The sequence below is a fragment of the Molossus molossus genome, unplaced genomic scaffold (assembly GCF_014108415.1).
Source record: "Molossus molossus isolate mMolMol1 unplaced genomic scaffold, mMolMol1.p scaffold_m16_p_7, whole genome shotgun sequence".
Taxonomy (NCBI): Eukaryota; Metazoa; Chordata; class Mammalia; order Chiroptera; family Molossidae; genus Molossus; species Molossus molossus.
The window spans coordinates 58,985,018-58,998,861 of NW_023425401.1; the positions used below are offsets into that span (position 1 = coordinate 58,985,018).

Genomic DNA, 13,844 nt, shown 5'->3' on the forward strand with positions numbered 1-13,844 from the left:
CCATCTAAAGGTTGATCTACTATATTTCCCACTTTTAGCTATCCCCTTTGAGAAGTCCCCTTTGAGCTATTTGCCATTCCCTTGGAGCAGTCCCCTTTGAGCTAGTTGCCATTCCAAGGATACTGTGCCACTTCCTCTCCTTTATTAAAGCTTATTTATTTTTTCCATTTCATATTGCTTAGACAGAATTACCTACTTTTCTTCTACCAATTTAGTATTCTTATTTATGTTAGTAGTTAGTTAAGAATGAACTGCTGCCCTCCAAAAGGCCCTTAAATAAGACATATCTTACTCTAATTTCTGTGCCCACCATTTTTTTGTACATGGCTGGTATTAAACCAATACCCATTAGCTGACTTAATCCAATCAATTCTCACATTTTAGTTTAACTTAGATTTATATTATCAAGGAGTATGATAAAGATAAAACAATGCGAACAACTCTAGTTGAGTTATAAAGGTAGAAGATTGACCTTACCCCTCGAAAAATGCCAGGGAAGGAAGGAAATAACTATCAGACACAGTGATCCTTCACATCACCATTTCCTTTCCATAGTCCAACAAAATCAGCTTAAATTATACTCTTAATAAAATCAGTCCCCTTTAAAAAAGATCACTGTAGGTGTAAGCAAGGGAAAAAAAAGGCAAGTTAGTTTGGGTTAATCCAAGGTCTAATAAAGTAGGCCTTGTTGGAAACTTTTCCAAAACAGCAATTTGCCCATACAAATCTAGATTAAATTTTCAGCTGAAAACTAAAACTAATGCAAATAAACCTGCAAATTTCATTTAAGATACGTTTATTATAATGTTACTGTGCAGGATAAAGACTTTTAAAGAATAAAAAATGGCATGGTATAGCAGAAAGGGGACTGGACCTACTCTGTTAACTATAGTCCATTCACCTTTCAGGGTTCAATTTCCCCAACTGTAAAATGAGGGCTATTTGATTAATGGTTTTTCACATTATCTTTTCTTTTTTAAAAAAAATATATTTTTATTGATTTTTAGAGAGAGAGGAAGGGAAAGGGAGAGAGAGATAGAAACATCGATGAGAAAGACACATCGATCAGCTGCCTCCTGCACGCCCCACACTGGGGATCGAACCTGCAACCTGGGCATGTGCCCTGACTGGGAATCAAACCAGTGACCTTTTGGTCCATGGGTTAATGCTCAACCACTGAGCCACACCAGCTGGGCCATCTTTTCTCTTTTAACAGCAAAAAGTTTTGTTTTGTTTTTTGGTTGAAAGAGAGTTACGTTTAGCCTAATATGCTCAATCCTTAGCCCCTCCTAAGTCTGAGACTCCTCTCTTAAAGTTTTAGAATTTGATTTGAGGACTAAAATTTCTTCTAGCACTAATATTGAAATTGATAAAGCAATTTAATAATTTTAGTGGGTTTTAAAAGTTGGTGTATGGTGAATAACTATGAAAGAATGTTATTAATAACTTTGAATTTAAATTGGGAGACAGAATTGGAAGGAGCACTACTGAGAACTATTATTTAAAATGTTTTAAATCAAGAATTGCCTGCAGAAAATCTTCAAGTTTGTAAATAACAAGTTTATTGAATTTGATAACAAATTTCATATACAAGGTGGTAAACTTGGGTTGGGGATGAGTAAGAGTAGGATGAACCTCCTCTAGCCCTATATAAAAATCCACGAAGAAAGCAAAGTTACCATGAAGAAGTCTCTTCTAGCAACCTGGTACTGAGAGTAAACATGTTATTTTACAAAACATGGATTGATCAGAGACTATAATAAGGGACTGTCAAACCACAATTTTTGTGCCTAGATAAAATTACCTGAAATGATTAAAAATAATATATATTATAATAGAAGATAAATTTGGTATTTCAGGTTATAAGCAAATAAAAATAAAGAACTATGTACTTTTTCTTTTCTTCAAAATCTAAGTCTCAAATTGGACTTTATATTTAATAAAATATTTATATATTTGCTAACAAACTAGTACTCTAAGATGTCTATATATGAAATATTTTACTTTATGACTTTTTTAGTGAAAGAAACCAAAACAATAGTGATTATTAAAACAAAATTTTTTTAAAGGCTAGTGTTTTTTTTCACTTTCTGAAGAAGATAAATAGAAATATACATGAAGCAAGATGGACTGGGAAATACTTATGTCCATAAATATCTGCTTTATGGAAGTTCAGTTAAACACAAGGAAACAGTACTTACTAAGTCTTCAATCACAAAACCAGAAAGAAAAAAACTGTAAAAAGGGTATCCAACGATGATTTTCCACAATAAGATTTATCTATTTAGGATCTTTTGGCATTAAAGGTAAAATGATAGACGGGATTATGTGGTTAAAAACTCTACTCTTGTGTTTTTATAATAATACCCCATTAAAATGAATATCTGCCAATACAAATACTATAACAATCATACAAAAATAGTAAGATACATTGCTTTTATTTTGGGTTCACAGTTAATTAAAAGTTTTAAGACATAGCAGTCAACTATTTAAAATCTGCATTTTAGTTAATTGTACATTTTTTCTGAGCCCATTACCCTATTATTAGTTGATGGCCCATTAAGAGTCTGACATGAAAGTTTTAAATTTCCTGTCAACATAGCAAAAATGAATTTCAAACATATTCTTGGACTTCTTTTTCTAAATCTTCTCTAGTCTTTACAAATGAACCTCACATATATTATTTTACAATATAACAACAAATTTATTTAACCAATAAACTAATAAAGAGTTAGTTCTAAGCACTAAGTAAACACCTCTGAAAAAAAATATAGTATCTCTATAGTGATTTTGTAGAATATTTCTTCTTATAGATAAAATATAAATTAAGCTGGTATAACTTCTTGGCTTTTTGGCTAAGAGTAAGTGTAAACTAAGCTGCTGAGAAGCTAAGTAGATTATTAATATCAAAATTGTAAGCATGTGAAAAAATATGATTGCTTAGAAGTAGATATAAGAAAAATAAACTAAAATTTTGTAATATAAATTCAGAGTCTATTATGTAGCCTCCTTTTAGGCTTAGAAATTAAATAAAATAATCATCAAATTTTGAGTAGTTAGATGAGAAATATTAGGATGTAGAGCCTAGGCCCTTATCTAATTAGATTAGAATAAAGAAAGCCATTATTAAAAATTAGAACAAAATTCTCATAGTCTAACTGCAACAGAATACCCAAACAATCTCTTACATTACTAAAAATGTACCTGGGCTAGTTCTCTAATTTTTCTCTATGATAACATACATTTAGGATTGTAACAAATAAGATGGAAACCAACTGCACTTTAACAGTAATTATTCTTAATAATCTGACTTAGATAAAATCTCAGAACACTAGATTTCACTGGAAGGAACCTTAAAGATTATTTAGTTCAACTGTCATTTTATAGGTGAGGAAATTGAGGACTGGAAAGGTTTATTACATTGTAGGAGATAATATTACTTTATTAGTAAAATTTTTTAACTAGAATCCCCGTTGAGTGGTTTTTACATCTTCAATTAATGTTAAATAAGAATTAAAAAAAAACAACAATTTACCTCAATCCAATTTGTAAGCCAGTAACATTCTGGATCTGTGTTTTCCACTGTGAAGAGAACATTTCCTCTGGGAATGACAGAGCCCTCAGGAACTGCTTTTACTTCTATTGGAAGATGCCCATCATATTTCTGGTAAGAGACAACAATGAATTTATTTCATTCAACTGATGATACGCAGTTACCTGTTTTAATAAGATTCTTTACATTTTACAGAAGCTAAACTTTGCTTGTAAAATGAGATTAGACGAGATTATCTCTAGAGAAGCTACAAATCCCTGATATTCTCTAACATAAAATCAAAAGATTTACCACCCTGGCCACTGGAAATTATATTAATAAGCAAAGCACCTAACTTATCCATTACTATTATCCTCACAAAAAACCAAATGGGGTAAGTGCAGGAGTTCAATAGATTTTACTTAAAATATGACTTCAGTACAGAGTAAACACTTACCTGACTTCTTCAAAGACCCATAAGCAACAAAAAGTAAAACTCAATTATTACCAGATAGGCATAAAGGTTAAAGTATTTCTAATTATTTTGTGTTCCATCTATAATGGAAAAAATATTCATTTTTAAGAAGTAAATTAATTAACTAATACCATGATAAGATGCCAATAGATCCCATTCCCAATCTATCTTTGTAATAAAAAAACAAAACAAAACATCAAAGGATGTTCAACTCTTACAACTTAACTCCCATATCTTTGGTTGCCCAAAGTTTAAGCAGTGGTTCCAAAGATGCTAGATATGAATATTACAGTACAAACAAAGGATAAAAATCAACTTCATGAATCTGCACCAAACCATTCTAGCTATTCAGTAAAAAAAATTTCCTAGAATTATTGTGTAGTCATAAGACTCACAGCATCTATTTTCTTAGATAACCTATAGTCAAGAAAACAGACCTAAATTTTAAAATTGCCAAATAACCATGCATGCCCTTTCTTAATTATAGTGTATTTTCAAAAGAAATGGTTAAATCACCTTTCTAAATAACATGCTAGTTATTTAAATTATAATTCATTTATATTATAACAAATTAGACCTGCTGTAAATTCTAGACACTAATAATTTGCCACCAGAAAAAAAGTTTAAATGTTACCCTTAACTTTTCACAAGAACATCTACAATAGCCATTATATTTAGGTCACAGACAGAAAATAGTTGTAATTATGGTCTAATTTTTTATTCAAATTACTTTGCAAGCAATTTTGAAATAAAAGCAAAACTAAAATAGTAGACAAAAACATGAAACCAGTTTTCACCTCAAGAATATAGTTCCATCCCTTTTCATTAAAGACATCATCTTGGAAATGCTCTTTGTACACCTCTTTGGCTTCTTGGATCTTCTCTTTGGTCACTACTTTACCTAAAAAGATAAACATCTGTTTACATTTTGAAAGGCATTCTGTGAACTGTGGAGTTGTCACAGGATTAATGTCTCTAGATATTTCACCCATTCTATGGATTAAAAAAACAAGAACTGAGAGGTCAAATAACTCACCCAGAATCAACAGCAAAGCCAGAAAATGAATTTGTACTTTTAATCACTCAGTCTAAGCATGTTAATTTCTTGTTTGAAAACTAAATGTGCAGAAGAAATAACATGGATAGTATTTTTTAAAAAATCACAATAAATTAACTTCTAAGAAGATATTTTTTTCTATCTCTATTTATTATGATACCCTTCAAATTTAAAAGAGTAAGCCTTTGATACAGATGATTTTCCAGGTGCACCTTCTTATTTTATTCATAAAAGATATCTTCAGGGCTGATAATACAATAATTTTCACAATTACTACATTTTTGCCCCCCAAACTTATACTTTTAATTTTACTTATCTATAAAATGAGGAAAAAAATATTACAGTACCTACTTATGAGTGGTTGTAAAGACTGAATAAGTTACAACATATGAAGCACTTAGAATAATGCTAGCTTATAATAGGCAATCAATATATTTTCACTAAATTAATAACTATTATGAAGTTTTTAAGCTGTAGAATAGAACTATGACATCAGTCTTTGGTAACTTTATCAATATAAGATCACTAGTAAGCTCATTTAAAATATCTTGGTAGTGTTGCTGCAAAGAAGTACTTTTTTGATACCAAGTAGGTTTTCAGTAGTAATAACATGTCTGAACTATCTAATCTTTAAAATTCCAAGATTATAGAAAAAGGTTATACATAAAATTCAACTGAATCTGTATTCACTTCTAAGATTATTTTTATTTGAAAAGGCTAGAGATGAAATTTTCCAAAATATATAAAACCCTTGGGAACTATTTCACCTCCTAGAAATAAGATTACAAAACAGACTAGAAATGGACTTTCAAGTAAAAATGCAAATAAATTATTTTGGGGATTTTTCTACTTTAACATGCATAAATTCATAGATAGAGGTAGTTTTGGAAAATAGTCCTTTAAGGTAAAACTGACTAGCATTGAAATATTGTAATTATAATGCTACCACAATTCAAACTGAGTTCCCAGGTCAATAACAAACCCTTTATTTTATTTTTTTATCCTCACCCGAGGACATTTTTCCATTTTTTGTTCAGATAGAGCGGGAGGGAGAGAGAGGAAAAGAGAGAGAGAGAAACATCGATGTGAAGGGACACATCGAGTGGCTGCCACCCGCACAACCAACCAGGACCGGGGACAAACTGCAACCGAGGTACGTTGCCCTTAGTGGGAACCGAACCCGGGTCTCTCTGTACCGCAGGCCGACGCTCCAACTGCTGAGCCAAACCGGCCAGGGCCAAACCCTTTATTTTAAATTAATGACTAAACTCTATTAACAAACCACATTACCCTCAGAAAATTAGTGGCATTTCTTTTTCAAAGATTTTTTAAATTTCATTTTTATTGTTGAAAATGTACAGATGACCCCATTTCTCCCCCTGCACTTTTTGCCCACTCCACCCAGCTCCTATTTAGTAACTTTTCTAAACTTACTCCCAAACTTATTAGTTTCTGAAACTTGTCCTCATATTGAGAAACCAGCACATATGAACATGAAATTATGACTTAATGTATCTGAATTAAGGTTTTTAAAAAAATTCCAAAAGAACTCCTAAAGTAGTTAAAGTAATTAAATATATATCAAAATTAGACTATTCGGAAAATTACTTCAGATAATAGAATATAACAATATAAAAAAATTATGAGGTTTTATATAAAAGTGATGTTTTAAATGTATTAGGGCAAATACCTTTTAAGTATTTATTAAGAATGTACTGCAACCCATAAAATACTGTTTCCTCATATTTCACCTTCCTTATCTTGGAGTTTTCTGTCTTCTTTTCACGGCATTCAAAGTAGGAATAAACTTTGCTTGTGTTGGGTGGGTACTGTTTATAGTGAGTAACCTATATAAAAGAGAAATACTTGAGTTAGAAAACACACAAAAAAAGACTATAAATAACAACAGAAAGTGCTTGAAATTATTAGAAACCAGAGAAATTACACTTGTTTACAATTGATCAGCTCCTTTTCCTGTCTATAAACAATAAAAAATAAGAAACATACTTATGAAGATACTTTTAATAGTTCAGTATCTTAAATTCAAAACCACAGGTGAGTATCAAACATTTTATAAACAAGCAGCCTGAACTTAAGGAATTACAAGGCCTCTAAGCTGCACACCTGGAAAAGTACAAAGACAGGTATCTTATTTGATCTTGAGGAACAGTCTTCATTCAGGAAAAGAGAGAGACAGCCATGGGAGGCAGTGGGGGTTGGGGGGCCCATATACACGATATAAAAGAGCTCAAAGTAGAATTTGGTACTGTTATTATCTAAATGTGGTATGCTTGGTAATAGTCATAACTTCCCAGGACTCTAATTCTTCATCTGTATAATGAGGTAGTGAGAATGATCTCTCCTAGTCTTTATAGTGACACTAAAAACCTCAATGAAATCAAAAGTAGCAGCAGCAGCAGCAGCAGCAGCAGCAAAAAAAAAAATTTTCTAATCTTTCCTTTTGCTCAACTTACTTCTGAGTTGGGAAATGCCCATACAGTGCAATGTGAAAACCTCTGTTAAAAAATATGAAGAGGTATTATCACAAATTTCTTTTTTACGAATCTGGGTAGGAGTCAGTGTTGAAAATTTATGTTTTTGTTTTAAGCAAAATAAAGTGAGTGCTCACTATAACTTGAATTTTATTATATTTTAATGTGGTTAAAACATTTTACCAATAAAAAATAAATGGAAGAATAATGTGTATTTATTTGCCCAGTTAAAAGAGTAGGAATAATGCCTTTATAGGGTGGTGAATCCGGCTAATGGTGGAATAAACCTTTGCAGACCAAGTTTCATGGATGACTACTGTGAACATTAACCATTTTTCCTGTTTAGCTCTATTCTAAAGTTTAGGAAGAAAAACATTTTCTTTCTTTGGCTGCACAATATTAATACCAGTAAAACTTGGTTTTAATCTAAAGAATCTTTGCAACTTAGCACAGAAATTTTGAGAGAGAAAAAAAAATCACAAATATAAAAAAGATTTTAGTTTCCTCTCCAATAGAGCCAACTTGCAACTCTATAAAAATAGCACCCTCATGTTGCTTACAGGCAAACCTTGGAGGTGAATCTTTATATTAATATATGGTCTGATTGACTAAGACAGGCAACAGAGTCAGAACTTTCTGTTTTGCTCAGGTACAACAGATTATCTATATACCATGAGGTATAGGGAGGCCTTGTCAATATCCAGAAGTATATGCTAATTTCTTTCAGGTTAGAACCCAGGGAGTGATACCACTGTTCAGTCCAGAGCAATTAAATCTATTAGGCAATTCACTAAAACACAAGATTATATATATATATATATATATATATATATATATATATATATATGAAAGTCTTCAGTTTACAACCTAAATAACTCCAACTACTTTAGTGAGAATAAGTAGTGGGACAGGAGAAAAGTCAATTATGATTAAATAAAATCTGAATGAGGATCTGGACTATATTATGCAAGTTTATAAAGTCAGATTCATAGTTGTGACTTTCAGTGTTAGTTTAACCTTCTTTACAGTTCAGATATTTAATGGTGCATCTTTATAAATTTATTTTTTTCTATATCAGATTTAAAAGTATTAAAACACAAATTAATTATTTTCATTTTCTGAGTAGACCAAACAGTCAAAATCTAAATGGAAATGTCCCTAAACTATGTAACTCCATCTTGGTCTAAAAGTATAGAAAAATTTTTTGATCTTACAAATATAGTTCCAGTTCTGGACAATTAATTAAATATGGTATAGTTTTAAAGCTTTATTTTGGCTGTGTTCTTTTATAATGATACTTAAATCCTGTGCATAAGTATTCAGAATGACTCCTCTGAAAATAAATGTCATTAAAAACACAAAACTGTCTAGGCTGCTAAATTAAAAATGAAGTATGACTTCTAAAATCTTCTTTGGAAAAACTTAAGAGACTAGTTTTAGAATTTAGCTAAAGAATCTAAGTCATCTAGGTAAACTTTCAGGCAATTAACCACAAAACATGACTTACTACTACCACCTACTAACACCCAATACTTTTATAGAAGAACAAAAGTATATTCATATCTATTTATATTGGCATATGACATTGCTTTAAGGGAAAACATTTTATACACAACTTCTTAATAAGTATTATTCTAAAAATACAATCAATAGATGATTTATAGTAATTTTAGTTTTGCTAGGTTTTCTGTCCTCTTCATTTTATTTTCTGCTAAACTGGTCACTCTGAATTCCTTGGAACCTTCACCAGAAATTAAGATGATATAGCAGAAAATGAAATCAATAGATTATTTTATAAATATCATTCATCCACAAATATACAGGTTGGGGAAAAGCAGGTTTATAGTTCATACAGAAAATAATACAATAATTAATATATAAGAATAAACCGTGTTTCACATACTCATAACTGTAAACCTACTTTTGCTCTCTGGATATGCTGTACCTATTATGTTCCAGGCACTGTTTCAGATGCTGAGGATAGAGAAATAAATAGACCACAGTAGTTTCTATTCTCATGGGTTTAATGAAGGCTGAAAATTCAGAAAGTAATAATAAATAAAGTAATTTCAGATCTAGATGGATGCTATGAAAAATTAACAGGAACTGGTGGGCTAGAGGGAGCCTGGGAGACTATTTACAGCCAGAAAGGCTTCTCTGAGATGGTGACATGAGCAAGACCTAAATGAGGAGGTAGAAAATAACCTGACTCAAGGGACAGAAAAGATGAAGGTCAGAATGGTTGGTACTTAGAGAATGGGGAGGAGGAGATACACGGTACTGTACAAGTCAGAGAAAGATGCAGAGAAAAGATCACGTAAGGCTTACAGGCTACAACAAGGAGCTTGAATTTACATCAAGTGCAATGGGAAACCATTAGTATATTTTAAGCTGGAGTGATTTACATTTTACAAGGATCAGCCTGGCAATGAGGTGGAGAATGGATTACAGTGTTACCACTATGGAAACAGGAGCATCAGGTAAAAGGCTACTGCCAGACAAGGTTAGGTGATAGCACTGGCTCAGTACCTTTGGTGGTAAAGAGGAATTAGGCGGATAGATCAGATCTGGTGGATAAGGAAAAAGAGGATTTAAGGCCTTCTCCTAAATTTCTGGCTTGAGCAACTGTGTGAATAACACTGACATTTACTGAGATGGGGAAGGCCTTGGAAGGAATGGGCAGGGAAACTGAGAACTCAGTTTTAAAAATGTTAAGAAATACTAACAAAAAGTTTCATAATATTCAAAATTAAAGTGAACTACAAAAAGGGAGCTCAGATCATATTTTTTTAAGCACTGCTTTGACTTAGATCAAATGGCTCCACAATAAATTTGAAATTATTTACAGATGAGAAAATAACAAATTTCTCATATCCTCAGCAAACCTTTTTCCTAAAAATATTTCCTAAACTGCTCTGGTCTTCCTGCAGCTAATAGAGGACTACCATCACATGAATATACGTGTGGTAAAAAACATAGGCACACAGGAAAATGTAGCTCTTTTGAAAAAACTTAATTTCAGTCATGAAACTGACTTACTTTATGAAAGGATAAGCTTCTGAAAAATTCAATCCCAAGCATGACACTTAAAGAGAAATATGAGAAATATATAAATTGCATAAAATATTTCCCTGAGAGCAAAGTCTAATGTTCTCCTGAGCCTCTCTAGATTTCCCATAAGGTAGATTTATTATCTTTCCAAGAGCTTTCAACTACTACTAACCTACTTTTCCTGTTATAGTTTCATTTTTAACCTCTAACAAATAATCACAAGCCAACATTTTAACAATACCATGTACATAAAAGAGCACATGGGGTAATATACCCAAGGTCACAGAATAAGTTCTATTATCTACAGAACATCTAAGGACACTCAGAAAGTAGGAGAATAAACATCTGCCAGATTTTTTTCTAACCATTCTTTCCTTTACTAATGTGTGTTTCAAATAAAATTAATGCGGCAGCTATAGATGCAACAGTCCATATAAATTGTCCAGGATTAAAACTACAGTTCCTGTAAGTCTCCGTGTTTCACTTTCCCTTTTCACAGAAACCTTTTAATGGCTTTAGTGGAGTAAGGGCAGATCGGCCTTTGCTTGCAACAAGGGGTTAAGGATCATAAGTGATCCGCAGGGGCAAAGGAGTTTGAAACAGAGCCCAGCGGAGTGCGACGGGGAAACCCAGCACGGCTACAGGGGACAGATAAGTGTCCTCCGTACCGGGCCACAGGCAGAGGAACGTGGCTGGCTGCTCCTACTAGGACCTCGCCCCACATTCTTCGAGAAGGGACATTATACATTATCTGCTTAGCAAGGGCTGAGCGCACCCGATTCAGCTCCGCGGGGAAAACCCCACTTCTCAAACCCCGCTCCCTCTCTCCACCGCCGAGCCCCACAGGCTATTACTTAACTGACCCGCTCCTAGGGCGAGCCCTCGTCCAGGCCAGTCCAGCCCGGCCCGGAGCCAAAAGGCCGAGGTCTTGGGTAAGGCGTGCGCTCGGCCGGTGACGCCCAAGCCAGCCCCAACCCGGACGCGCCCCGCCGTCCGATCCCCCAGCCCCGAGCCCCGGGCGGCAGGCGAACCCGCAGGCAGCAGGCGCCGGCTGGGCCCGCCTCAGCCCCTCGCCGCACCCCCCACCACGCAGTCAGGCCCCGCCTCCTGCCGTCCATCTCTCCATCCCTCTTCCATCCACCTCCTTCCCACTGCGACGCCAGCTTCACCTGTCCGGTGCCGCTGACTGCGCTTTCCCCTGCGGGTGCCCGGCTCACGACCCCAGACCGGCCGACCCCTGTCCCGCAATCTCGCGCTCGCTCCCCAGTGCGCCCTCTCCTCTCCCTCACCTGCCCCCGCCCCGAGCTTCTACCTTGTAGGAGTCTGTGGCCAGGAGAATGTTGAATTCGGCTTCTGCCGCAGCATTCATGTCGGGCCACAGTAGGGCCGCGTGTCGGGGGCTGCCCGGCGCCGCTGCGAGGAAGGAGAAAAATGGGCTTCACCGCGCTCCGTTGCTTAAGTCACCACTCGGTCGGAGGGGGTGGGGGGAGGAGGAGGTAACCGAGTGGGGAGGAGGGGCCTGAGGAGGGCGGGCCGGGAGCCCTGACGCGGCGGGGGTGGCGGCGGCTCGCGCGCTCGCAGTCTGGGACTCGGAGAGCCGCCTCACCTCGGCTCCCTGCCCCCGCCCCAGTACCCCAGTACCCCAGCGGGCCCGCGAGGGGCGTGGCGTGGCTGCGCGTGCGCAGCACGCAGGGGGTGAGGCCGGCGGGCAGGACGTGAGGCACGCGCTCTTTTTCGGAGACGCCCACCCCGGGAAGTCGGAGGCTGACCAGGTCCCGGCCTCGGTTTCATTTCTCTGGCCAGCGGGGCGGAGCCGGGAGCGAGGCCGTCCCTAACCTCTCCAATCCCGCAATCAAGGGTTTGCCACCCTTGCGGACACCTACTGCTCCACCCAGTCCCGGCTCGTTTTCTGAGTCCTGAAGTCACGCCAGCCGGCCGGGGCCGAGGATCCTCCCTGTGCCCGTCTCCCCGTCCTCCTGACGCAGTTACTCACCTTTGTCTCCGGCTTGTCTTGAGGATCGACCCTTTGCCTCCATCCCTCGTCCCTTCTGATCCTCCCAACCCTCCCTTTAAAATCTGAAGACCCATGGCGAGGAATAAGGTGCGAGGGGCCCCTTTAATCAGACACATCGACCCCGCTTTTCTCTGGCTCTATGGCTGAGCCTTTTGATCCTTTGAAGGACGTTTTGACTTTCCCGGAAAAAGGAGTCTGCCTCGAAAGTCAGGGGATGAATTCAGCCCTCGCGGATAATGAGACGGCAAGACCTAATTGTCTAGAAGTGAATGGCAACGCGCCAAGTCATTGACAGGGTGCGAAACTGATTCATCATGTTTCTACATTGTTAAATCTTGGGGAAACGGGTTGGACACCTTCCAAAAAACACGCAAGTGAAACGAGCTGACCATCCATTTGCGCAGTTCTCATACGTAGTTTCATTTTTGCGTAAAACTAAGATTCCCGTTGTCCACGTGGTCAGTAGCTACTTCTTTTTTTTTTTTTTTTTTTCAATAGTTAGGTTATACAAGATACAGCTGGGGGAAAAGTGGTTTAATGAAAACTGATACAGGGACTTTTTAGACTGTCCTTCAAGTTAGTTGAAGTCTTACACGGGGGGAGAAGGGGAGTGTGACTTGAGAGAGATTCATCACAGGAAAGCTGAAACCTCTTCAATTAACACTGACTGGTCCAGACTATGTTCGGGAGTCCGTACAGATTCTTGACAATTGCCTCCCATCTATAGATAGATTCCATACAAATTCACAGAAGTGGTGAGATAGCTCTAGACACTCACTAAAGTAGTAAATAATACTAATGCATTTAGAATTATTTTCAGCAACAAAGTTTAAAACAAAGCTTTTTTTTTTGGTTGACCCTGTGTTTACTGGGGAAAATTACTTTTAAAAACAATCAAATAATTAAATCATTAAAAAATTTGTACTTGGGGAGATTTTTGTTAATTTAGTTCAAGCAGTGCAGGTCAGAGAAGGAAAATGATACTTTTTTGTCCCTTTCAACCTCTTTTTTTTTTTTTTTTACTTATTATTCACTTTAAAATGTCATAACCTACTTTATTTAATGACAAATTCTTTTTGCTTAGCTTTCTGGAATCCATGTTTGTATAACTGACCATTGTTCTATGCTGCCTTATGGGAGGGGTGGATTTTGATTACAAAGTGGGCTTTGTTTATTGTAGCATTTTTGTTTTTAAAAAGCATAATGGACTTTGATCTTGGAGT

At 36.3% G+C, this 13,844-nt stretch overlaps 1 protein-coding gene across 1 annotated transcript in view; it reads right to left on the reverse strand.

Moving 5' to 3' along the window:
- NAMPT (nicotinamide phosphoribosyltransferase) overlaps positions 1 to 12,066 on the reverse strand; it is a 31,601-nt gene extending 19,535 nt beyond the window's left edge. Inside the window, exons 1-4 of the mRNA XM_036246636.1 lie at positions 11,920 to 12,066; positions 6,755 to 6,911; positions 4,805 to 4,908; positions 3,536 to 3,664 (exon numbers count right to left, since the gene is read on the reverse strand). Coding sequence (XP_036102529.1) covers positions 3,536 to 3,664; positions 4,805 to 4,908; positions 6,755 to 6,911; positions 11,920 to 11,976 — 447 coding nt within the window. The 5' untranslated portion in view covers positions 11,977 to 12,066. The remainder of the gene's footprint in view (positions 1 to 3,535; positions 3,665 to 4,804; positions 4,909 to 6,754; positions 6,912 to 11,919) is intronic.
- Positions 12,067 to 13,844: the final 1,778 nt, after the last annotated feature.